Consider the following 27,935-nt stretch of genomic DNA (forward strand, 5'->3'; position numbering starts at 1 on the left):
AAAGTGTCAACTCAGGCTGCACGATATATTGTTTGAGCATCGTCATTACGATGTTCGTGTGTACAATAGTCACAGTGCCGGGTCCGCTGCAATGTTGGTGTACTGTAATATAGAGTGAATAAACTGAAAATAAACATGATACGGAGAGCTCCATCGTGATTGGACAACCAAAAAAAACAAACACGCACACGCAGATCCGTTTAGCTTGGATGCTATTACTTCCAATTAACCTTCAAAGAATCCTTACTTAGTGTTCTCCACTGGCTGATAAACTCTGCATGGTTGTCTCAGAGAGATGGATAATACCTTAAATAGTCCCCTTGTTGAACTCTAACCCCTAAGTACTAACTGATGCTATTGCATAGGGGACACTTTTTCCAAGTCTGCTCATAATGCTTAATACGCAAATCCTCAGTCCTTTTCAATACAGTGTTCATTCCAGTGAGTCGATACAGTAAAACCAAATAGGATTTTCTCTGTATTGTGTATTGAGTCCATCGCTTTCCCGTCAGCACTCTGCAGGGTTTTTGATACAAAATTAGCACAGTGAACATTCTGTAATTGGATCGACTGTATCAATACCTGATTGTCTGCTGCATCTGCAGTCGATCGGGATCCGTGGCCGAAAATGTCGTTAGACTCGTGCCGGTTGGGACGCCCTCCTCAAATCGGATGTGTTTTGGGTTTGTGAGGAAGTAAGGGGGTTCATTGACATCCTGCACTGATATGGTTACACCTGCTGTGGACTGGAGGGAGGACTGGATCCCACTGGCAAGATGGGCTTGGTTGGACACCACAACTGTCAGCATGAAGGCTCGGTTCATCTCAAAGTCAACCGCCTAGAGGAAGAAAAGACACAATAGAAGATTACCCTCGATGAAAGTTAAGATTTATCCTGAGGTTAGCAATGTTTTACATCAATCAATTTTCCAGGCCGCTTATCCTCACAAGAGTCGGGGGGGTGCTGAAGCCTATTCCAGCTGTCAACGGGCAGGAGGCAGGGTACACACCCTATACTGGTTGCCAGCCAATCGTGAGGCACACAGAGACAACTAGCCCTACTCACAATCTCACCTAGGGGCAATTTAGAGTGTCCAATTAATGTTGCATGTTTTTGGGATGTGGGAGGAAACCGGAGTGCCCGGAGAAAACCCACGCAGGCACGGGGAGAACAAGCAAACTCCACACAGGTGGGGCCGGGATTGAACGGGGTCCTCAGAACTGTGAGGTGAAGAGAAATTATCCAGGAAAAAAAATTAAAAAACAGTTTGGTACTTATGATTCTGCGTCAGTCTAGAGGATTACAATCATTAACTACCTACAGCAGGCCATCTTACCAAAATGAAGACAACGAAGGACCAAGTCAAGGACACTTTCACACCCTAGACCCTCAAAAAGGTCAGGCACTGGATGTACTGCACTTCCAGCGGCTGCTGAATAGTAGGCCCTGCCAAAGGAGCTGTTGAGGCCATGCGATACTACAGTCATTGAGTAAGCCCTGTGTTCATCCATCACGGTGTTGCTACAAAGAAGGGGAAAATTCAACTGCAGTAGACCGTTAGCTCTACCAAACAAGATGATCAGTAACCCGTACCCACTCTTGCAAGATATCATGCAAGGGCTAAGACAAGATCAGGTAAAATTCTCTCGGACCCTCGTCATCCTGTTCACCACCTTTTTCTTCCTTCAGGTCGGCACTATGAAACAAAGCATTCAAACAAGCAGAGATTCCAATAGCGTCTTCTCTTCCCACTTCCCATGAACTGCTTAGACATTGTGACACGTTTACAATTCTTGCCAGTTTTGCATATTCTATTGTTGCCAGTTTTGGCATATTCTGTTGGGACATTATTGCTTTATTACCATACTGATTGTAGTAGTTTTGTCGCCGTACGTTGCCTGCATAATTGTTGTTGATTAGTAATGGCCACTTATGTGGCTGAGGACTCTGAATCATTTGCACAATTGTCATTGTGTCCCAATTATGGCACTACTAGTCACTTTAAATTGCTTGATGACTGTACAATTGTCATTGTGTGAGCATTGCCACGTTACTTGTATCCTTTCATTGCTCGGTGACTCGCTGTACTTGTGTTTTTAGGTCCTAAATGTATATTTTAGTTTGTTGTCATACCCATACTAATTCCTTGACTTTTTAGCATGCTTGGCCAGTAAAGATGATTCTGACTAGTCTTACTGCAGGAATATATGAGCAACATGATCACCACATTATGCATGATAAATTTTGTAAACACGGCATATAAACAGACTTTTGAAGATACCCCTGCAATTAATTAAATCTGTAACTCAACAAGAACTCCTCCAGCAGTGTGTATGTATGTGTGTGTGTATATATATATATATATATTTTTTTTTTTTCTTATCCTTAATTTAGAGTGGCCAATTGATGCTGCATGTTTTTGGGATGTGAAAGGAAACCTTAACCTTTAAATAACTTTTTTGTCAGTACAATATGAAAAGCCATGACATGACATGCGTGCCCGTGCCTGTGCGTGTGAGTGTGTGCGTGTGTGTGTGTGTGTGTGTAAGCAGGGGAATGCACTGCAGATGGGGGTCTGTACCCTGAGAGCACTATGATTAGCAATGCCCCTGCTGATAAATTTGACAAATCAAATTATAATTTCAGGAAAACAAAAATTTCCTTTATAAGTTGTATGATCCATCCATTGATGTTTTTAGCCGCTTATCCTCACAATGGTCGTGGGGAGTGCTGGAGCCTATCCCAGCTGTCAGCGGGTAGTACACCCTGAACTGGTTGCCAGCCAATGACAGGGCACATGGAGACAGACAACAGCCACACTCACAATCACACCTAGGGGCAATTTAGAGTGGCCAATTGTTTTTCTGATGTAGGAGGAAACAATAGTGCCCGGAGAAAACCCACGCAGGCACCCGTTGGCGCAAAACGCTCATTGACATTTGTGGGTCTGTGAAGCCCTTTGAGACTCTGGTGATGAAGGGCTGTACAAGTAAACTTGACCTGATTTGATTTATCGTCATTGGAGTCACAAATGTGCGGGAGCCTATCCCAGCTAACTTTGTGTGAGCGGCAGGGTATACCTTGAACTGGTCACCAGCCAGGTTTAGTGTACAAACTGAGTATTTTTACAGTGTACTCTGTTACATTACAAAACTGAAAATGTGCTGAGTGAGCAGATGACACACAAACACGCTGACTCACTCAGCTCACCTTTACATGTGCATGAGTACAGTTTGTGGGTTTTTGGGTTCTAGATTAGAAGTCATGAAGAGTACATCTTTAGGTTCATAAGCCAGAAGGAGGAAACTAAAAAAAGAAAGAGATCAATGTGGAGCTTGTCTGTAAAGTGGCGCACCTTTCAATAAGCAAGTGCTGATCACGGCTGCAAGGCTTGTCTCTGCGTTGTGTGATGGCGATGCTAATGAGTGACTACATTTGTATGGTGATTTTAGCTGACAAGAAGGCCGTGGTATTTAAAATCCTCAAAAGGCCTCTTGGTTAACATCACCTCTAAACGTTTTTGTGTACATGTTAGCAACTAATACATTTGAGCACAGGTTTATGGTGTACGACCTGTGGTGCACCGGAGCCCATTTAAAGGTCAACCCCGCTTACAGCGCTTTCAGTCGCAATTGGAGGTGTTCACGCAAACATAAACACACACAACACAGTTACACAAAAAAACAGACACACACATGTTGTCTGATGATGTTACAAGAATCAAACAAATATAACCCAAGTGCATGTAAAATGGTGTTTTGAAAAGGGGATTTCATTTGTAAAGGAAAAAATATAAAAAGTTACCCACCCTGTGTGAAAAAGTGATTGCCACCCTTGTTCTATCATGAATTATTTGTGGGTTATCATAATATACGGTTCATATTCACTGATCATACCCGAGTAAGATTCTCTCCATATCTGTGCAATCAATTAATCACTCAAAAAGTACCAGTCCTGACAAAATCAAGTCAGACAAAAGATCCAAACAAAGCAGCAACAAAATAAACCCTTTAAAAAAAGAGTTAAGAACTGAAGTAATTTACACCCATCAGTCTGGAAAGGGTTACAAAAGCCATTTCTAAAGCTGCATCATAGGGAGAGTCATTAACCCCACATGGAGAAAACATGTAACAATGCTGAAACTTCCCAGGAGCGGCCGGCCGACAAAGATTACCTTCAGATAATGACTCCACCAGGAGGCCACGAAAGAAATCAGGACAACTTGTAAAGAACTGCGGGCCTCCCTTGACTCAGTTCAGGTCAGTGTTCATGACACAACTATAAGGAAGAAACTGGACAAAAATTGCATCCATGGGAGAATTCAGCCCAAAAAACACTGCTGACCAAAAGTACATAAAGATTTGTCTTACTTTTGCACAAACACATCTGAAAGATCCCAAGACCTTTGGGAGGATATTATATGGAGTGAGGAGATGGAAGTTAAGCTTTCTGGAAGGTGTGTGCCTTGTTATATTTGGTGTAAATGCAGCACAGCATTAAAAAAAAAAACGAAAACAAAAAAAAAACGTCATACCAGCAGTCAAACATGGTGGTGGGAATGTGATGGTCTTGGGGCATTTTACTCCTCCTGGACCTCGAAAACCTGCTGTGATTGATGGAATCGTGAATTCTGCACTTTTGATTATATATATTTTTTGTGAAACATTTAAGAAAATCCTGAAGGAGAATGTTCAGCCATCAGTTTGTGACCTCAAGCTGAAGTGCACTTGGGTTCTGCACCACAATAACGGGCCAAAACACACTTGGAAGTCAACTTAGGGGGCCATTACTTTTTTTCACGTTTCATCTAACGAAGACCGTACCGGATCAGTCGCGGCTCGGGTTGACAACGTTAACCTGCAGGGCGTCGGTGGAAATTCAGCTACTGTGGGCCGAAGACAAAGAAGAGGAGGAAAGCAGATTCGTTTGCAGAAGAAGAAGAGGAATGCGCAGAGCCTACAACCGAGTGTAGGGACTTTAAATGTGGGGACTATGACAGGAAAAACTCAAGAGTTGTTTGACATGATGAGGAGAAAGGTTGATATATTGTGCATCCAAGAGATCAGATAGTAAGGTAGTAAGACAAGAGGTTTAGGAACAAGGTTTAAATTATTTTACCATGGAGTAGGGGTTCTTTTAAAGGAAGAGCTGGCTAAGAATGTCTTAGAAATGAAAAGAGTGTCAGATTGAGCGATGAGGCTGCAATTTGAAATTGAGGGTGTTTTCTATAATGTGACTAGTGGCTATGCCTGACAGGTAGGACGTGGCCTAGAGTTGAAAGAGAAATTCTGGAAGGAACTAGATGAAGTAGTTCTGAGCACCGCAGACACAGAGAGAGTTGTGATTGGTGCAGATTGTAATGGACATGTTGGTGAAGGAAACAGAGGTGATAATTGTGTCATTGTTGTTACTCATAAAATTTGTCATTTTGGGGTACACTATCAAGATGGGTAAATAATAGATATACAGTGTAATTTTCATGGTCTGTGCCTGGAGCTCCATTTTTAGAGCTTGGGTGTCACTTTGTGCCTCGCTCGTCTTGCTCTCTCGGCACAGCAAACAGCAACACCTCGGAATTCTTTGTTGAGCGAAGGGCCGAGTCCAAAGTGGACCGCCTGGCGATTTAAAGAATAGACTTTAAAGTTCTCATCAATAACTAAATAGTTTAGGTGCCGATTAAAGTAAAGAAATTATAATGAAGAAAAATAAACCCAGTAGGGCTGTGAGATCGAACGACTTAGAGTCCGAACCAAACATGGTGACCCAGCATTCAGCTGCTATGCTGCACACCAATGTAGTAAGTTAGCAAGAGAAGTCACACAAGCTCAACATGGGAATGTTTCACAAAAAAATATGTTGAGCGTTTTAGAATATTTAAATTTTTTTTTAGCTCTTTCTTGCACAGTGCTTTCTTTTGGTAATTTTAGTAAGCCGTCTTTTCAGTTCTTTTTTTCTTTCTTTTACAGCTTCTGTCCCTTTTTTTAGGCTTTTAATCATGTGAGAAGGTCACAGAAATGTCTCTTGTTCCTTGTTTTGTTGCTATGTTGTTCCTTGTTCTGTACGTCGTACCAGGACAGCACTGACTTCTGGAGAAAAATTCCCCGTGTGTTTTTACACACTTGGCCATTAAATCTGATTCTGGTTTTGATGTGAGAAGGTCACTTCATGAAAGTCCAGGTTTGAAATACATCGCCCTCTACTGTAACTATAAACATGACTCAAAATTGAAAACGGAATGCACGATAATTAATAAAAGAATCCCAACACCGGAAATTAAAGATCTGCTTCAAAGATCAGGACAGAAAATACCAGTTTTCTATGTCAGACTATTATTTTAATGTTAAAGAGGTTTTGCTCATAAATGTGTAAGGCTGATTAATGCCAGTGCTTCACACAGCCCATTATTGTTAATATACAGAATATATTTGTAAATTGTGCATTAAAAGGTCATCACATATTATACTTCCTTTGAATCTTCATATTTCCCCTTGAGGCCACTTGTGCTTCTTTAGCCCCCTCCTCCCCCCCAAAAAAAACCTAGCCTTCCCTCCAGACCCCAACTGAAACCCTTGTTCTGCAGGAAATCCCATCACCTCAGCAAGGCACTCAGCTCTCATACTCCCACTAATCCACGCTTCACTGGATCCTCCAAATTGTGTCTTTGCCTCACTTCACCCCTCTTCCCAGATCCTCTGAAATCTTTTGTGTTCATTATCATCCGCGATTTACATATCTTAATGAATCATTGCAATCAAGAGTCCCGTGTTTGTGTATTTCCATGCATTATTATTTTCCCCATTTGTCTCTTGGCAAACCTATAATCTATTCGCTGAAATGTGAATGCCGTCTCATCATCTCCCTGGAAAGCTGTGTGTAATGTGACGAGCTCCGGTTAAGACCTTAGCCTTTGTTTACAGATGAGCCTCGGGGCCCCATGGGAGATTGCGCATACCTGGTTGCGGTGTCATCTTGTGTGCGCTCGCGGCACACCGGTAAAAATAAGAGGCACTCTTATTATGACTTGACTTTACCTACTGCGTGACGTCTGATGTGAACTATTCCGCCTCCCTGGAGTGACTCTCTGTTTACCTTTTGAGGCAGTCTATTTCTTGTCATTCCCAGGGGGAGTACAGTCTCTTATTTTATGCTTTCCTGATAATATCCCGTGGGTCTCTGCGAATGCTTGCGGCTGCTCGGCTGCCTTCTGAATTTTACATCAATGACTGTGAGGGATGGACAATAAAAGGCACTCATCTGGAGATAATGAAGAGAAGCAAAATGCCAATGTACATGATTCAGGGTCCTGTGGGAATTGCATAAAATGCCACCGTTATTTGTTAAGTATTACTGTCGGAGGGAGGTGAGATTTTCCGAGTTCTTGCATCACAAATAAGTTCTTTCTCCAAAATACGTACATCTGCTCACAGATATCTGGTGCATACCTATAGGCAGTGGACAGATATACACGCAATAAAGAACGTATTCATGTTTCTTTTTGCTTGCCTTGATGGTAAATGGCTTTAATATTTTGGGCCAACCTTGCTCTAATTGGCTGAACATGAAAAACCAGACAAAGCGTTCTTGTTCCTGTTGTCCACTACAGCAGGAATCCCATTATAAGTGTATGAAAACTGATGTCTCCGTAATTGGCAAATCAATACCTCACCGCTAAAGTGGTCTTGTCTGCCCTTGTGTAAAGGTGTGAGTGTGGGAGTTTTTCAGAGGGACTTTCAATCCCTCATTTTGGACAGCAGGGGTCATTACGAAGGGAAAGACTGCACCTCTCGGTGCGATTACTCTTGCTTGCACCTGATATTTGAAGTAAGATAACGAATAATGTGATCGTGACCTTGCCGAATGATTGGCTTACCTTTACCACAGTCACCATGCCGTCATTGGTTACAGGGTCAGTGCGAATGATGAAGTGCCCGGATGAATCGCCACTGATGATCCTATAAATAGCGTTCCAGTTGGGGGAATGCGGCTGGTCGGCATCTATCACCGTCAGGTTAGCCACCGCTACATCCACCCGGTTCTCAGGAACCTCGCCGGAAAACTGCAGGGAGAGAGAGAAAAAAAAAACATGTTACCTTGAAAAATGCTGCCTCAAAATCAATTTATTTTGACAAATGTCCTTTCAGGATATATTGAGCTGTTGAAGTGTGGCAATTTGTTCAAAGCATTTCTGTTTTCCATTTCTCTTAAGTGAGGCACTCGTCCTTTCAGCTTTTCAGGGAGAGCAAATTTAATGATTTTGCTTTTGCTACTGCCGAACTGCAAACAACCGGTAAACACAATTGCACACCGGAAATGCACACGCACACGGGGACATTGTGTGAAAGTTTCAGCCTTTTCTGCGCTCCTTGTCCTCATTCATACACATTAGTGTCCTGCCTCTTTGAAGGCCGAAGTGAGAAAAGAACAAGAAGTGAAGAAAGCCAGTTGGAGCTAGCAGCGAAGGAGGGGAGGGTAGAACATCTGCTTAAGCATAAATGAGTGGCTTTTAGTTGTCCCCTTGCTGCGCTAACATGTGCTATGTCCTGATAAGACTGATGGTGAGTGAGCTGCTGTCTGTCAGATGTCTGTTATAGTGGGGATAGACCAAAGTCACACAGGCTCAGGGGATAAAGATGAGCCGAGCTCCGCCTACACGAACAACCTCAAAACTCGGAAGCGATCGCGCATGGTCGGAGGGTGATTACGTACTTGCGTTGACTCATCTGGAGGCAACAAGCTCGAAGAATCCTCGCGTCACCACGTCACCATGGGTAACAGACGTGCTCAAAGCCACTGAGCTGCTTATGTGAGTGTATGATATCAAAGAGCAAAGCCCCAGACCAAACACTCCAACGGGTCATAATACTCGGCACAACATTCGCGTCAACCGCCAAACAGCTGACAACTGTGGCGGGATTAGAAGCCCGTGTCAGGAGAGCTGTTCAGAGACTTGGTGACATTCCCAAGACAACACAGGTCCGGGTGGTCCTCGCGTACCGGAGCAGGCTGTTGTAAGTTTGAGTGAAAACCAATAAATATAGTCGTAGTCGTTTTTTTTTTTTTGTTTTTTTTTTACCCTCTACAGACTCCTGAGTGCCAATTCAATAATAAGAATGAAAAAACATGATTTTTATTATTTGATTTGACAGCCTGTGATAACCCTGGCCTCGAGCATCCGGACGTGATGAAATATCTGCCGCCGCTCCTACTATCAAAAACCCAATTTACAAGTGAGGGAACCAATACTGAACACAATTGAGGGTCGAGTTGCCTTTGGTGACATAATGTGGTGTTGGATATCGAACTCATTAGTATGATAAATCATCGCAATGGAACATGGTTGCACAAATTGATTATGTTTGCTCACAAAAGTCATCATGATATACATAATTATTCTTATTTTTAGCATGCCCTTTAAGAGCAAACCTATATATGAAATCACTTAAAACATTAAAGTGTTTATATTTGAGCGTTCACAGAAACATGGATTGTAAACAGATATATACAATATGTATGCAGGTTAGTGTTTCATTCACAATAGAAGCCAAATGAGAACATAATGGAAATTTTATAATTATCCAAAAGTAACACATAAAAAAGGATTTAACTAAATTGATGGATTTTTTTTTATTATACAGTGTATCGAAGCTATATAATTTAATTTGTGTTCTTAGTGGACAGCACAACAGATGAAAATGAGCCCCGCCATCAATATTTTTACTATACAGCAGATCCAATCTGATATTTATTTATTTATTTGTTTGTTTATTTATTTATTATCCTGCTGATCAGAAACTTAGTCACAGAAGAAAGGCCATTGTTTTTGTAAAGATGTTAAGGCTACTGTGTCAGGACTTTTTGGGAAGGTGGGGGGGTTCATTTTCTTAGCCGCTTATCCTCACAAGGGTAGCGGGGAGTGCTGGAGCCTCTTGCAGCTGTCAATGGGCAGGAGGTGGGGGACACCCTGAACTGGTTGCCAGCCAATTGCGGGGCATGCAGTGACAGTCGCACTCACAATCACACCAAGGGGCAATTTAGTGTGTCCAATTAATGTTGCATGTTTTTTGGCATGTGGGAGGAAACCGGAGTGCCCCGAGGAAACCCAGGCAGGCATGGTGAGAACATGCAAACTCCACACAGACGGGTCTGGGATTGAACCAGGGACCTCAGAACTGTGAAGCCAACCCTTTTCCAGTTGATCCACCGTGCAACCAAGAAATAAGTAAATAAATACACAAATAAATAAATAAATAAATCTTGTACTATATAATAAGACAAATATAAGTCTGCACTTTATAATACTGATTTGCAACCATAGTGTTGTGGCACACTGGTGTGTCATTAAATAGAAACACACTCTTTGTAAACCTATGGCAGCAATTTATAGTGACAGGCGGAAGAAATAAAAACTGCTTCCATTAGCCGGCAGAAAGTCGGCTAAACCTTCAGAATTTATCCACCTGCTGCCATTCAACAATAGAATTAAGTTATGGCTTCCTCCTAATAGATCATCTTTGTGACCAATCCAACAGAAGCAGATTGTAACGAGATTATTATTTGTTTATTTACAATTTTTGTGACTTTTTTTTTTGTTTGGTGGTGTGCTGTCAGAGTTTGGTAATGCAAAATAGGTGACTTGGAATAAATGTTGGTAAATGATGCTTTGTAAGACTTGTGGCGTTTACAGCAGACACTAAATATTTGCATAATGTCGTGGCTTCTAGACAAAATGACATTTATGCAAACCCACCTTTCAAAAAGGGTGATTTATGATTCGACTGGGAGAAATTGCTGTGCTCACCAACCCCCACTAAATCTTATCATCAATAATCATGATAGCACGAACTTTGCTGTTTGGCAATGATTGAAATGCACTTAAACTAAAACTTTTTTTGGCCACCGCCATCTCTGGTGGCGCCTTATGCAGACATCTAATTTACAAACACCAATTCCATTCAGGTTGACACGTTTTATAAAACATTGAAAATGTCAACTACATTTGAATTTAATGCCTGATGTGGTGGAGAAACTACAGGACATGTATGAGGGCAGCAGAACAGCGGTGAGATGTGCCGTAAGTGTGTCAAGGATTTAAGGTGGAGATGGGACTGCATCAGGGATCCGCCCTGAGCCCCTTCCTGTTTGCGGTAGTAAGCGATAGACTGACAGATGAGGTGAGACTGGAATCCCCTTGGACCATGATGTTCGCAGATGACATTGTGAACTGCAGTGAAAGCAGGGAGCAGGCGGAGGAACAATAAGAAAGATGAAGGCACGCACTGGAAAGGAGAGGAATGAAGATTAACCGAAGTAAAACTGAATATATGTCTGTGAATGAGAGGGGTGGAGGGGGAAGAGTGAGGCTACAGGGAGGGTGGACGACTTCAAATAATTGGGGTCAACAACCCAGAGCAATTGTGAGTGTGGTAAGGAAGTGAAGCAACGGGTCCAAGCAGGTTGGAAGCGCTGGGGGAAGGTGTCTGATGTCCTATGTGACAGAAGAGTCTATGCTAGCATGAAGGGCAAAGTTTATAAAACAGTGGTGAGGCCGGCCATGATGTACGGATGAGAGACGGTGGCACTGAAGAAACAACAGAAAGTTGAACTGGAGGTAGCAGAAATGAAGATGTTGAGATTCTCGCTCAGACTGAGCAGGATGGATAGGATTAGAAATGAGCTCATTAGAGGGACAGCCAAAGTTGGATGTTTTGGAGACAAGGTGAGAGGGAGCAGACTTTGATGGTTTGGACATGTCCAGAGGCGAGAGAGTGAGTATATTGGTAGAAGGGTACTGAGGCTGGAGCTGCCAGCCAAAAGAGCGAGAGGAAGACTAAAGAGAAGGTTGATGGATGTTGTGAGTTAAGACATCAGGCCAGTTGGGGTTAAAGAGGAAGATGCATGAGATTGGCTTGGATGGAAAAAGATGACACGCTCTGGCGACATCTAACGGGACAAGTTGATAGAAGAAGAAGAAGAAAAAGAAGAAGAAGAAGAAGAATTTAATGCCTGCAACACATTCCAAAAGAGCTGGGACAGGGGCTTGGTGACCACTGTTTGGGTTTAGGGATTGCATAATAACAGCCTTTCGATGGAACAATTCTTAATTTTTTCACAACTATGGCAGTGCACTCATCAACTCACAACCTACCATGTCTCTGTTTTTGTTTTTAAACTTCAGCTACCATTTTTAGCAGTACTTTTCTATACGCTAACATCAACTTTAAGATGGTCTGAGCAGCCTCGGGGGCAAATGCTGCTGCTAACTCCTCCGTGACCACCTCAAAGAGTGGCTTGATACTGCCAAGCTCAGCACTTTATAAGCCCGACAGGGCCATTGCACACTCCTCTGGAGGAGTTCACTCAAGAAACAGGTTCGGTCCACTGCAATGCATCATCTTTCATCTTCGACATAACACTTGTAACATCCATCCGAAATCAACACGATTGGTTCCGTTTTCCAGCTCTTGCATAGAACTGAACATTAATCAGCACTTCGTTACTGTATTAAAGTACATTTTTCAGGTATTTGTACTTTACTTGAGCATTTGTTTTTTCTGCCAATGAGAAATTGAGAAATTGAAGATGGCTGACACTGCATTGGCTGTTGAAAAGGAAAAATAACTCAGAGAAGAGAGTTTTTGAAAATGAATGCCACGAAACAAACTAAAAATGATTGCATCTCATATGCTGTGAGACCGTAGCTTTAATAATATAGAGTAGCGGTCCTAAAGGATTTATTTATTCAATAAACAACCAAACATAGCCGCTGAACCCAGTGGCGAGAACCCTTAATGAAGTGTGATTTTGGGGCAACAATGAGCCTTTAAGAACTTTTCCGTCTTTAAAGAATGTGTCAATATAGCTGCAGAGACGACTCGAACTCAGGTAAGCAAAAGTGAATAACCTGTTTTGATTTACTTGAGAGTCGGGCTTAATTTTCTTTTTCGGCATTCATGAATTTTAGGCTCGATATGCCTTTGTGCTGTTTAAATGCCAATGACTGTGAGGCTATAATATCTTTTATCGAATTGCAGGCATAAAAAATAAATGAACTGAACTGTAGGTGAGGTGTTTGTGCTTGTTTAGAGGACGTTTACTTACAACTTATCAGTGTTCTTTGTATTTAAATGTGAACTGTTAAGGGTTTGGATGTGTGTTTGACAATTTTATATTGAAGTGCTTTTTGGGAATACTGTACATTTGTAAATATACATACGCCGACTGCCGGAGAAAAATTCCTTGTGTGTTTTTACACACTTGGCCATTAAAGCTGATTCTGATTTATTTGTGTTCCTGCATTGATAAACTTTAGATGGATAAAAAAATGTTTTTTAATTGACGGTAGGCCCAGATGTTTTTTTTTTTTTTCATGGAAAGCAATAAATTGTAGTGTATTTGCTGGAAAAATAACCTTTCTTGTTAAAAGTCTGCCTTTAGCAGTAAATTATGTCACATTTGATCTTTCATGGAATATTTAAAACTACATATCAGGGTTCATATTTATCCAACAATTCTTCTTCTTTTCCTTTTGGCTTGCCCCGATCAGGGGTCGCCACAGTGTGTCATCTTTTACCATCTAAGCCTATCTTGTGCATCCATCTATCTATCTATCTATCTATCTATCTATCTATCTATCTATCTATCTATCTATCTATCTATCTATCTATCTATCTATCTATCTATCTATCTATCTATCTATCTATCTATCTATCTATCTATCTATCTATCTATCTATCTATCTATCTATCCATCTATCTATCTATCTATCTAGTAAAAATGAATACTGGTCTTTTATTAAAGATTATTTCCTTTAGGCCAATCGTCTTGTGAGATACAAAACTCAGCTGGAAAAAAAATAATTAAACGTCAGTACATTTATGAGTATGTACTTTTACTAGATTAAGGGAGTGGTTTCATCACTTTCACTTTAACCAGATTAGTGTTTGCTCAGTATCATTACTTTTACTAAAGTACTGGATACCAGTACGTTTGACATATGATATATTATAACATTGATATTACTTTAGGCTTAATTTTTTACCTCCCACCTGATAATGACCTTGTCTAAGGTAATCATTATTCTAAATATCACTATTCTGACACCACTCATGAACAGTTTGTGGCTCCAGGTTCCTAATGATGAAAATTGATGATATGGATTAGTCATTTCCTTGTGTGTGTGTGTGTGTGTGTGTGGTTTCTTCAAGGAAATAAGGAAGTAGGACATGTTCCATTTATGCCACTACAGTAAGTGTATTCCTTATTTTCTCGTTCAGCTATACTTTTGCCATTGTTGTTCTCCGGGCCATCTGCCCGGTGCTTCCCACCGATTCTTCTCCATTCCCGCTTTTGCAGCCACTCACCGTTCTGGAGGTCAGCATGGGGGGGTTGTCGTTTATGTCGGTGATGGTGATGATGGCGGTGGCCGTGTTGGAGAGACCAAAATTCAGGTTGCCCTCCATGTCTGTGGCTTGCACGATGATAGTATACTGGGACACTTTCTGTGGTGAGTGAAAACAAGGAACACAAATTACTTAAAGGTCAAGTGTCATCCCTATAAACATTCTAAAATAGATATTGTAATGAAAAATACATATCACATTATTCACTTCAATGTCCATACGCTAAAATAAATAGGAGCGGAGAGCGCATCATCCATGTGTAAAGTTGCGGAAGTGTCATTCGACGACATCCAAGTGTTTGCCATATCATGGCGGGAGTTACAAAAAGCTGTATACGTCAAAATCACGTTTTGTGGTGAAAAAAACGCATGGGTCCACGTCGGCTGCCGTTTTTTATTAATAACTGACTAAAAATCATGCATTTCATGACAGAGGCCCTTAAATGTTCAATTTTTACCACAGGTTAAAAAAAAAAACATGTCAAAAGATCGCTTTTGTGTGCTATTTTACCGATCCTGTTGCCCATATTTCAAAATCAACATCACAGGGCTTTTGTTTGACTGCATGGTGCCCTTGCTAAGCTTGATATCTGATTGCGATCTTCTCACAATATTGCTGTCAGAGACATCGCCAAACTCATTGTCACTGATGGACAGATGTGGAGACAACGATAGAGCAGACGAAGATTAATAGTCAATCTGTAGAGCGATAGAATTAGGAATGATAAATGTTATTTCACATCTTGAATGGCACAATGACACTTAAGCGTACGATGAAAAATGTGGCTGTTGTATCTGTGAGCGTCTGCAGCCCCCTCCCTTGCCAACCTTCCTTTGTCCCCCCCAACTGTGTCTTTCCTACTGTCCCATGGCACAGTTAATGGGGTGCAGGAAGGATGGCCTCACGGCCGACTGTCCGGGTAATACGTCTTGTCACTGAGATTCCAAATTGCATTTCCAGTCTCCCTCTAACCTGCTAATTACAGAGTAAATGTAGCAATTCGGGCATGATGCCACATCAAGAGATGTTCGAAAGCCTCTTTCGCTCCTACTCTTGCTGCTCGACGAGATGCTGAACTTTACACGCACACCCTCATTAACTCCCATGCAGAAACACACCACTCACGCACGCACACGCACACCTCTCATTTTTGCGAGTCTTGTTTCGAGGTGATGTGTGCTTGATTGTGCCATCAGCCAGTGAACGGCATGTACACTGCCCTCATGCTAATTAGACAAGGGAGTTATTATGTAGAGCTGCTCTGAACCTCTCGGCGTTGCAGCAACACTGCGGTAACCCCAGTCATCTCTGGAGGACTGTGGTCTATTACTGTCAACATGTTTTTAAAGGTCCACAGGCAGACCAACGGAGACCTTTAGAAGCGATTCAGTGTGGGAGTGCGGAAAGCAGAAAAAAGACATTTCAGAAGGAGAGAACACAGAAGTGGAGGGTATAAGAAACAGTTGGGGATAAAGTTGAAGCGCAGGGAAAGGAGATTACCAAAAATAGAAGCCCATGCTTGTTCCTTTCTCGATTTATTTATTTATTTAAATAGTTTTGGGGTTGTTTTGTTTTATAAAGTCTGGCATCCCGAACATGGAAATTGGAGAAAGGGGAAAAGGAAGCACAGAAAGTTTCACGGTTTCAAAGGGCCAATGTGTTGACGAGAACTGGACCGGTATAACAATGTGGTAAGCTGTGAAGCTTCTGTACAGTGGATGGGAACTTTTTCGCCCCTGGCGGTTAGGAGAATTCCCGTCTGCTCGCCGGAGGAAGAAAAACAGGCTTGTCTTTATATAGCAAATAAATTCTATGTGCATGCATAAGTATTGAAAAAAAAATCCATGTGCATGTGCAACCAAGCACCTGTTAATAAACATTCAAAATCACTTTCATGCACATATATTTTGTACAACTCTGCTTATCATGTGGAGTACTGTGACTTTCAAGTTTTATAGTTTATATTAAACCAGTTATTACTCAGTGGCTCAATCAAAGTGAAGGTGAAAAGCATTTTAATGTCTTCATCCCCAACTCATTTTAGTCAAGCTTTCAGGGAATATTGTCCTAATCTAACAAAGAACTTCATTGACTTGTACCCAGATGGTAGACGAAGTTGGAGTCAAAAAGAAATTATTGTTCCGTGACCCTCTGTTTGATTCACAATGCCCAGGGATTTTTGTTTTTTTCAACATTGCACATGAAAATAAACGAAGATCGGTGAACACTACAGATTTTAAAAGATCTTAAATAAAACAGGCAGCTGAAGTCAAAGCTCAATTTGAAAGCGACAATTCATTAATCCTCAAGACTGAACAATAATAATAACAACAACTGAGTCTAATTTTAAGCACAACTCAGTCCCTTCATCCATCCATTATCCAAGCCGCTTATCCTCACAAGGGTCACAGGAAAGCCGGGGCCTATCCCAGCTTGCTTTGGGCGAAAGGCGGACTACACCCTGAGCTGGTTGCCAGTCAGTTGCAGGGCAGATATCGACCATCACTGAGCGGGAATCGATCGCGCGCTCCCCGCACCAGAGGTATGTGTGTAGTGGTGTGTACCACTACACCATCAGTGACTCGTGTTCAACTGAGTTTTATTTTTAAAGTCAGCCGCACTCGTCTTTGCCTTGGTCAATGCTGTTGGCCACATAATAGGGGGAAAAAAGTAAGTCCACAGGTCAGGATAAAAAAAAAAAATATCGCCATTTTGACAAAAGAAGTAGAGCCTGCAATGAAAAAAAAATAAGGACACATCGAATACACTATCGGCCCGATTGATTAAACATGGATGTGTACGGACAGATTTGTGCACAAATGAGTGATTCATCAAAATGTTTGTACTTGTTTTATTTCATACTTTCCAAACATACGTAGAAACTCCTATACCATCCGTATGCACAAATAATGCTTTTGAAAAGAAGTCATACACACATCTTTTACCCAAGATGCACATATTGTCACTTACAGAAGAAAAAAAAATCCCCAAACGTTGCAATGAGTGGACTAATATCCTATATATTTGTGAAAAGGACATTTCGAATCCCTTTTATCCTGGTTCTGTTCTAGTGCTTGTACTGTAGGCCTTAATGTGTAGGCCTCGGGCATTGATGTGTACTCCCCACGACAAGTGACTCTGGACAGTAGACGGAACTCAACAAGCAGCAAGTGCGAGAGCCCCGCTCGCACTTCCTAGTTTTTCCAAGGCTTCGGTATTCTTTCCTGATCCCTACAATAAAATGATTCGGTGAATGTACAACTGTGATGCTAACTGATGGATTCACACGTGCTGCCATTGGCGTGCTTGAATTTTGATGTACTGCGATCGGCATATGGCTCATATATTTTACGTCCCTTCCAATGCGAATTTTATGACTTTTATCGACTACAAATGCATCTTTGGTGTGCGATATTTATTCCTAACGATGCATTTTCCCAAGATATGCAGTATTTTTTCATTCTCGGCTCTTATTTAGTTTATTGTTTGTGGGCTATATTTATGTTTTGGTGCCACATTCTCAACTTTAACTTAGTAATTTATTAAAAGTGATTAATATACTTTGACGGTTTTTGTGTTTACCAAGCTTTGCTATCATAACAAACTTGCGAAAATAAGGATGTAGATAAAGAAAATCTATGCAGTTTAGGAACTGTAATTGTGACTAAACCTGGGTGAGATGCATCGAAAGGGAAAAAGAAGTGGAGTGTATGCAGATCACAACTCGTGAGCACGAGTTTGTAACTTAGATTGAATTCTTATTCACTCACGTTCACAGCATGGTGCAAAGAAAACTGCCCAGTCCAACATGTTATGAATTTAACATCGATATTGCATGTACGCTCAAGTTTTGTGCAGAGCGGCAACAAATCTACACATTTATTAGTCAATGAGGCCCAAAATGAGCAGTATTACTACTGCAAAGGTAAGAATTTATCACTACAGTTGATTGTCACGCAGCAAAAAGCAAGCAAATTAGGAAATGAAGCCATTTAAACTACTTTGGAACATACGGACCAAGCAACTAGCATTAAATGACAAACCCGTTGGAATTTTATGAAAGAAAAAAAATGTGGAAAAAAGAATGAGTACAAATCACTCACATAAACAAAAGTGAGTGCACTAAGAGCATCAATCAAGTTGGCCAACTGAAGAAAATGTTTGCTGTTGGTCAAACATTGATCTTGCCTTAATAATAGCAACAACAATAACGCTCTTTACGCACATTCTCATGCAGCACAAAGTGCTTTACTGGGATAAATCAGACAAATAGCAAGAAATATACATGAATCCATCCCTCATGACACCATGTGTAAATATAAACTGACCCGTGTGGACACACGCATACAACACATGCTGATCAATAGTTTGGAGACATGGCAAGGCTCTTAGGATCCAGGCGAGGAAAGACAATCTGTGGAACCCATCCACACTGAGATTTGCCACAGAGGATGCCGCCACAGAGACCACCACAACCCGAGTAGACTGCTATGGACTCTTCACATTGTTAGTTTTTTGCTTGCCTTCACGACCAATAAATAAAACTTCAGTTTTTTCCTGGTTGAGCTCGAGGAAATTCATTGCCATCCGTGACCTTGTATCTCCAATACAATAAAAGAAGGGTATCAGTCGGTCCTTTGTCATCGTAACCTACCGCTAAACACATTTGCCATGAACTTCCAGAAGAAGCTGCAGTTAACAAGACGAACGCACAAGTTCCTTTTTTCAGCCAGCACCATCACTGGGTAAAGAGAGGATGTATTGGTGGACACGGGGCCACCAGATTCGGTGTAAAAGTAATCCGCGATCTCTTGGTGGCCCATAAATTATTGCATAATGAAGGTGAAAAGTGTTGGGGAATCAGGTTTGAACAGCAAACTTAACCCACAAAACATCTTTGTATTTCTTTGGACTTCAGAACGTGTGTGCAGGTGTTTGTACTTGATTGATGGGACGACGTTGGAGGAAGCCAATATCTTCAAGCACCGCAGATCGATCACCATGGCGACAGGACAAGCTGCAGTAGACCTCGTCAAAAACATCGACCTTACATGTTCCGCATTTAGTTGCCTTCCCCGAAGACTGCATTCCTACCTAAAAATATTGCTTTCTCAAAGCCGTAAAGTCCTCAAGCTTTGCTTCTTCTTCTTTATCTTTCAGTTTGGCCCGTTAGGGGTCACCACAGCGTGCCATCTTTTTCCATCTAAGCCCATCTTGTGCATCCTACTCTCTAATACCCCAACTGGCCTGATGTCTTCCCTCACAACATCCATAAACCTTCTCTTTGGTCTTCCTCTCGCTCTTTTGCCTGGCAGCTCCAGCCTCAGCACCCTTCTACCAATATACTCACTCTCTAGCCTCTGAACATGTCCAAACCATCTAAGTCTGCAGTCTCGAACCTTGTCTCCAAAACATCCAACTTTGGCTGTCCCACTAATGAGCTGATATCTAATCCTATCCAACCTGTTCACACCAAGCGAGAACCTCAGCTTCATTTCTGCCACCTCCACTTCTGGTTCCTGTTGTTATTTCAGTGCCACCGTCTCTAATGCGTACATCATGGCCGGCCTCACCACTGTTTTATAAAGTTTGCCCTTCATCCTAGCGGAGACTCTTCTGTCCCATAGAAGACGAGACACCTTCCGCCAACAGGTCCATCCCGCTTGGACGCGTTTCTTCACTTCCTTACAACACTCACCATTGCTCTGTATTGACCTCAAGCTTTACTACTTTATGTAAATAGGAGGAAATTATAATTGCAGCAGCTCACCGGCCGCGAGAATATCAGTGCGCGTGGGAAGCGGCCTTTCAAGATTGTCATCAACGTGGTTGAAGATAACTGATGAGGGTGAATATATGTATTAGCGTATAGGTGTGAGTGTGTGTGTCAGGCTAGCTGCTTAGTAGCACATATGTACCAACAAACTTTAGCCACAGTGCACATAGCAACAACATAACAAAGCATTATTCATACCCAAATAAGACCCGCCCCCTTCCTAGTGGACTCCTCTTGCTCTCGCGTCTTCAACACCTACAATTTACCCCAAATTCACTTTTGGCTTCATCCGAACCCTCCCACATGCAGTCGTTCATTTCATCTTCTTTTCCATCATCGATCCCGTCGCGTTGTTGATGGAGTTTAGATGGAGTCATTACATGGAGTTTTTTTGTTTGGCAGCCAGGGGGCAAGGGCATCCTTTCTCCAGTATTTCCACTCTCTCTTTACCCCACATGCACGAGACAGCCAAACGTGAGAGGCCGTCTGCAGCTTGATGAGTCGTTAATAGGTCTGTCAGTAGTGACAGGTAGGGAGGAGGATCTGTCTCGCAGCTAAGTCACCGCCATGTCCAAGATACCAAAATAAACACGTTTGGATCTTGTCACAGCTTTTACAGCTGCGAGAGCAAGGTGACCGGAGAAAAACATGATTCATATTTAGAAATATGTGTGTGTGCTAGAGCGTGTGGAACAAATAGCTGTTGATTAACAGTATTTTACAGTACAGGGAGTCCTCGGTCTATGACTGAAATCAGTTCCTTCAGTAGCAGACGTGATTTGTCTGAATGAAAAAAGACTGAAAAATAGGCAGGGGTCTGGGGGTTGCAAGCATGATCAAAGAATGATCACCAATTTTAACGTGCAAGTTTTATAAATTGTATTATGAATGAAGCGCATCTATAAATAAGTGCTATTCTGTTCTCAAAATGTACACAATATGATTGTTCATTATTTAGGTGCATTCCTTTACCCCCAAAAATGACAAATTCAACTAAGTAAACTACTAAATTGAATTTCCATTTATCGCGTGTATATCGCATCCGTTCAAAAATGGTTAGATTTCCTGTTTTAGTAAATGATTGAAACGCATGAATTTGACAATTATTAACGTCATGTGTCGTTACCAGTAAATAAAACGGACATTTTTACAAGTAATTGCTTCTGAACTCTCACCCTCTGCAACTGGGGTTGGTTGTTGGCCTTGGGTTGACATCTTAAAGTAGGGGCTATGGAAAAGTCGTCGCTTTCACCTGTTTGATGTGTTTTTGTCGTTTCGCGTGAACTTCCAATACCTTGAAACCTCTTGATCCATGGTCAATAATATCCTGAGCCCACGTGCAGAATGCTTTACCAGGTCGATCGATTTTGCAAATGAAGTCGCTTAACAGAGTGTTAACTTCCTACTTTCCAACCCTATCGACGATTTCTCGTTCCAGCCAATCCCATTGGAACTTATTTTTGACATATCAATTTCTTTCACTCGAGAGGTGTCTTTCCTCTCGAGCACCGCCATCGTGTTGACTTGAAAATGGCCTCATGAACCGCCTCGTAGACAACAAGGGTTTTCATTGGTTAGGAGGAACACATTCGACCAATCAACAGATGCGTATCTAATCTTCCACCTTGCTTGCAAAAGTTGGACCGGAATTTGAACGAGTGTGGATTCTGGCACGGGTTACGGTCGAAATATTGCAGAAAAACTGAGAATTTTTTTTTAATCAATGCAATTTAAAAACACGGAATTCTGCCGATGAACGGAAAAATCCCGTCTGCAGTAGTGACTTAACTCGAATTTCAACTTAAGTCGGAAGAACAAGTACCAAAGAACCTTGTTTTGTGATCATTGTATCCGACATAGGAACGAAACCCTTCACATGCGCTAAAATACGGGCTTTGTCTTTAATAATCGTCACCACGGTCGACCGACTGAAGCTTTGGTGGTTTTGGAGTCTCTCCTTTCTCCAATCTTTTCATGAGCTTGAGCTTCGTTTCCATGGTGATGGATTTTCTTTTGGCTGCAGAAGCATTGCTATAAGAAACAACTTTCTTCTTTGGGGCAATAATGTGTAAAACGGAGGGCGAAAAATGCAAAGATATTCCCGGCGCATAAACACGGACAAGCATTAGCCAGACAAAATGGTGGACGGGGGACAGGCCTTGTAAAGTCGAAAAGTCTAAGGTCGAGACCGTTTTAACCCGAGGAGTTCCTGTATAAGAATTGTAAAATACTGTTAAATAGTCATCCCTTGCAAGGTAAAGTAACAGTTAATCAGTCATTTGACAATAATAATAAAGCATAAAACAACATTTTGTTTCCAACAGCTCTAAATTCAACAACAGCCTTTTTCAGCACTATTTAAATAATTCTAAAACACACTTAAAGCAAATACTTATCCCTCACGTGTAAATTAACAGTCAATGCTTAGTAACATGAAGAAACTAAATGACAGTATAAAACAGTATAATAATTAATTTTTCTGTAATCAGATAAAGCAACTGAGAAAAGAAAAGCTCATTTAACAATGAGACTATCTTGACTTTGTACTGCAAAATCTCCTCAATATTCTAATCAAAAGAAGTAGAACAAAACTTTGCCATGTTATCTGGTTGTCATGGTTAACATGCCATTCAGCCTTGAATAAGAAAGCCGGCTTTGAATTTATCGGATTTTAAGTCATTTAAAGCGAAAACAGCAGCCTTTTTTGTATAGGGAGCTGTGGCCAAGTGGATGTTGCATTACAATCACTATGCTGTAAACCAAAATATTGCACGATGCTGTTGAACTCAAATGCAGTATAATATAACTGGCATCCCTGCTGCCAGTAATCTTTTTTTAAGTTGTAAGTCTTTTTTATGGTTCAGCCAAGATATCTTGCCTCAGACTTGAAACGATTTTGCGTCTATAAACCTCCTCAATTGATTCGAAATTAAACAATCAACATGAATACAAGTGTAGAGCATTCAGTAATATCTATCTGTAAACACTGTAAGACTTCTAATTTGGATTTAATGAAGCTAAACTTTAATCTCTCTCTCCCACACACACGCAAACAGATATGTACACATATTTTAGAGGGTGTAATGATACACAGTTTATGATTAGGGTGGGTGCGAAAATTCAGGGTCAAGTTTCATTGTTTTTTTTAATTCTTGGCTCTTTTTAACTCATTTTCTTTACCTTACCAACATGTAAAAACAATATTAACAAAATAAAAATGGATTGGTGGAGAAATCACTTGTCTTCTGCGGTGCATTCAAATAACTATTTCAGAAGCCCTGAGAGCATTATCTATGTTTATTCCTGACATTTTCAGGACATTTGGGGTTCACCATTTAAAAAAAAATCCGCCAATATGCTTGGCCGATTTTTTTTTTTTGCACCATATTTTCATGATTGTAGAGATCTTCAATTCTCTTCTGAATAGACAAGGCGCCACATTAGACATGTTACCTTACAATGTGGTGCACCTTATGTGCACACTGAGTTCTAACATTTGCAAATGTTGTTGTGACTTGTCCAACAACGTCGACTTTAACGCACTGGTTACACTATTAGAATGCACGCCAGCAAGTGCTTTAGCGTGTATTCAAGTCAACATACGATGGCGCCCACGAGGCAGTGAGGAACAATTACATTACACATTTGTAAGCAGAAAACGCTAACATTGGTGCTCCTAAGTGCCGCAATTGGAATTGTCATTCTGTCACGACCCTCTAGTGCGGGGCTAGACCCAAATGCAGGACTCCAAGACGAGGACATGATGGTAGGTGTAGTTTTATTCAAAGCTGAGGTCATACATGGTGTAAGCAGTCCGAGAAGGCAGATGCACAAAACGCTGAACAAAGGCAGGATCCGAAAACGTGAAGCGAGGTCTTATGACTAGGAGACAAACTAGGAAACATGAACTCGGACTTGACTATGAAACATAAACTAAGACAGGACTAAACTGTGGTGGCACAGAAACGCTGTGACGAGGATAGCTCAAGACTCCACTATTCTTAGTGGTGGAGATTCCTACTATCAGTGAATGCAACTCATTAACTCAGGGCAATAAACTGGCAAATGCCAGTGATGAAAACTCCAACTTAATACACAGTCTAATTACAGTCCCAATGTGAAACAGCGGTGACAGGTGTCACCAGCGAGAGCAATTGCCACGCCCCTCTTGGCCTGGGTTATGACATATTTTCATATTCTTTGTGTCTATCTTTCTGACTTTCAACTTGCAATAAACATTCACTAGTACACCGCGAAAGATTCGGCGGCTCGTCTTTTCAAGGGGGAGCAGAGGCGGCAGCTTGCGGAGGGCCGGATAGTGGGCCTTCCCAGTGGTGGCCGTCACCAGCCGGGATGGGGCTTTGCAAAGTGGCGGTACACTAGCTCCTGATCCTAGAGCTTTGGTCAACATTTGCTGGGACAGACGTCGGTGTAAACGTAAAGGCACCTCTCGCCCAATCGATTGCAACATGAAGCTCGGACCAGCATAGCGACTACGTTGTAGCCTCCGCAGGGACTCGGTTCGCTGCATCCCTCCCAGCATTTTGGTCACGTGGGCAGTCAGCCAAACAGTGTATTTTTGGGGGGGATTCTACCCACATGGCCACATGGGTTACGCATCCAATCACACGCGTTTCTAATTTTAATGAGGAAGTAGAGCGCTGTCATCTTGCTGTAGCAGGCTGGCTAAGTGGTGTGGCTGCATATAAGCAGCCCACAACTACATTTTACACACAACAGCATTATCTTACACTGACACAAGAAATATCATATCACAGTATTGTGAATATTGTTACAGTCCCGTTAAAGATACATCTCAATAAATTGGAATAGTGTCAAAAACTTCATGTAATGGAGAAGCTGAAAAAAACAGTGAAATTTTTTTTTTTTTACATGTACTGTAAAATAGATATTGTAATGACAAATACATATAAATACATATCCATGCGCAAAGTTGCGGAATTGTCATTCGACATCCAAGTGGCCGCCATATTGGCTGCATCTCCTGCCCGTGACGTCACCTCGGACATTTGCCATTGAAAACATGCTGTGGCCCCTACTGTGGGAGACGAACACACCCCTTCTGATACGGAAGCTCTTTTCAAAGAAGAGAACATCTAACAACCGAGTGAACTTACCGGAGCAATATTACCCAATTGTTTCGAGCCATATTTAGATCAAATGGGGATCACAGCCAAACCACCTACCCACCCATCCCCCACCGCGCGGCAGGGATAAAAACAACGCTGGCCGCGAGCGACGACGACGCCACGGCCAAACCGCCTCCCCGTCCGATCCACTTCTGCGGCGGATATCAGCCACACGGCCCGGCACCGTGACGAGCCACCCCGCCCAACAAGGTCGGCGGTCGACAAGGCCGGTGGCAATCCACAAGGCTTACGGAGGCCGTCCTTCAGCTGCTGCTGAACGGAACCCTTCCGGAGCACACATCGAAACATTAAGCACCCCTTTACTATTTACTATTGAAACTATTGCTTTTTTGTAGCAGCTGTAAAAACACCTGCCTGTCATTTGGAAACCACAAAGTTCTCGTCCTTTGCATCTGTGCAATGCATTTTTCATGACGAACCGGATCTTTTGGAAAAGTATGAAGAGCGAAACCATCCTCCCGAGTGTTCGAGCAATACAACGAGCCGGCATTTTGGCTAACACGAAGGAACAACGAGCTACCTTCCAGCAGGTAAAACTAGTATTATCAGACGAGACAACTTGAGTGCGCGACTGCCCTGTGCGTCACTTCCCGTTTCTTCTCAAAAACAAATCCCTCGAGAGGATTTTCATGGTGTGTCTGAAGAATGTTGCTTTTCATCTCCCATTCCACAGTCCTAGACCGCTCGAACAGTCAAGTAGCTCCACGTAGCTCTCGATGTCCGGCTGTCTGAGGTCAGACGAGATCAACAGGTATAACGGGACTCAAGTGTCCACTCTGCATCATGTTATGAAACTCAGCGGTGTCTACTACAGAATTGGGTCACATGTTGACACCAATAAAAGCAGCGATAGCCTTGTCAATTTGTTTTACACTCTTTGAATCATGCTCTCCAAATAAGTTCAATAAAGTTTGCAATACACATGGTCCTTGTTTTTGTCTGGCACTAGTTTTCTCATTGGAGTGATGTTGGTGTAAATGTGATAAGAGTCCCCAATGAATGCATGTTTTTGGGATGTGGGAGGAAACCGGAGTGCCGGGAGAAAGCCCACCCAACTGTGCTGTAAACGCTCTAAGCAGATGCGCCACTGTGCCGCTGCATCATAAATTACATCCATCCATCCATTGTTAATGCCGCTTATCCTTACAAGGATCACAGGAAAGCTTGAGCCAATCCCAGCTGTCATCGGGCAGGAGGCGGGGTACTCCCTGAACTGGTTGCCAGCCAATTGCAGGGCACATGGAGACAGACAACAGCCGCACTCACAATCACACTGAGGGGCAATTTAGAGTGTCCAATTAATGTGGCATGTTTTTGGGATGTGGGAGGAAACCAGTGCGCCCAGAGAAGCTACAGCTAGCTTCGGGTGAAAGGCGGACCACACCCTGAACTGGCCGCCAGTCAGTCGCAGGGCAGATATCAAAAGCATCACTGTGTGGGAATTGATCTCAAGCTGCCCACACCAAAGTAGGGCGTCTGTACCACGACACCATCAGTAATGAAAGCATCGCAAATATTTACAAATACAATATTTCCTCCTTCTTCCTCACAATCATCATCATTATCATGTCATTAAAGGTCTTGTGTCACCCCTATAAACATTCTAAAATAGATATTGAAATGAAAAATACATACGACATTATTCACTCCAATGTCTATACGAAAATATAAATATGAGCGGAGAGCGGGTCATCCATGCGCAAAGTTGCAGAAGTGCCATTCGATGACATCCAAGTGGTCGCCATATTGGCTGCATCCCCTGTTTGTGACGTCACCCCGGACATTTGTCATTGAAAACATGCGATGGACCCTACTATGGGAGACGAACACGCCCCTTCAGACACGGAAGCTCTTTTCGAAGAAGAAAACATCACACAACCGAGTGACGTTACCGGGGAAATATTACCCTATTGTTTTGAGCCATATTTAGATGACATGCGATCACGGCCAAACAACCTCCCTACCGTGCGGCGGTGATAAACGCCCACTTCCGCGGCGGACATGAGCCACCGAGGCAACAAGGCCGGCCTTGTCAACAATGCCGTGGCCGGCTCGGTCTCTTGCAAACGTAATCAGAGTAAATCCATCCTCCCGAGTGTTCAAGTAATGTCCAGCAATGCAACGAGCCGGCATTTTGGCTAACACGAAGGAACAACGAGCTAGCTTCCCGGAGGTAAAACTAATAGAAACAAACGAGTCCACTTGAGGGCGGTCCTGCCATGTACGTCACTTCCTGCTTCTTCTTGAAAACAAATCCCTCGAGAGGATTTTCATGGCAGGAGTTACAAAAAGCTGTTTACGTCAAAATCATGTTTTGTGGTGAAAAAACGCATGGGTCCATGTCAGCTGCCATTTTTTCATTAATAAAATACCAAAAATCATGCATTTCATGACAGTGGCCCTTTAATCATTGTATAGAACAAGTGAGTATAAATCTGTTTCAATCACATACATACATCTTGACTGGTATATCAAGAATAAATAATGTGACTGTTCAAATTCTTGTGGACCTAACTTAAAGTCGTCTTTGGTCTGCGCATTACTGAGTGCTCTTGCTAATTATAAAGACGACGAGGTCTTTCACTGAT

At 42.1% G+C, this 27,935-nt stretch overlaps 1 protein-coding gene and 1 long non-coding RNA gene across 8 annotated transcripts in view; one reads left to right on the plus strand and one right to left on the minus strand.

Moving 5' to 3' along the window:
- The window catches only part of LOC133512855 (cadherin-4-like), a 374,466-nt gene that overhangs the window by 29,109 nt on the left and 317,422 nt on the right, over nt 1–27,935 (minus strand). For all 7 annotated transcript variants that reach the window (XM_061842843.1, XM_061842868.1, XM_061842853.1 and 4 more), the window contains 3 exons: nt 14,362–14,499; nt 7,872–8,057; nt 583–839 (listed from right to left, as the gene is read on the minus strand). In XM_061842843.1, coding sequence (XP_061698827.1) covers nt 583–839; nt 7,872–8,057; nt 14,362–14,499 — 581 coding nt within the window. The remainder of the gene's footprint in view (nt 1–582; nt 840–7,871; nt 8,058–14,361; nt 14,500–27,935) is intronic.
- On the plus strand, nt 10,081–19,894 carry LOC133512877 (uncharacterized). The gene is made up of 4 exons (XR_009798328.1): nt 10,081–10,220; nt 14,206–14,245; nt 14,354–14,504; nt 19,319–19,894. It is a non-coding gene; the product is annotated as an uncharacterized LOC133512877 (long non-coding RNA).

Source organism: Syngnathoides biaculeatus, chromosome 2, assembly GCF_019802595.1.
Source record: "Syngnathoides biaculeatus isolate LvHL_M chromosome 2, ASM1980259v1, whole genome shotgun sequence".
Classification (NCBI taxonomy): Eukaryota; Metazoa; Chordata; class Actinopteri; order Syngnathiformes; family Syngnathidae; genus Syngnathoides; species Syngnathoides biaculeatus.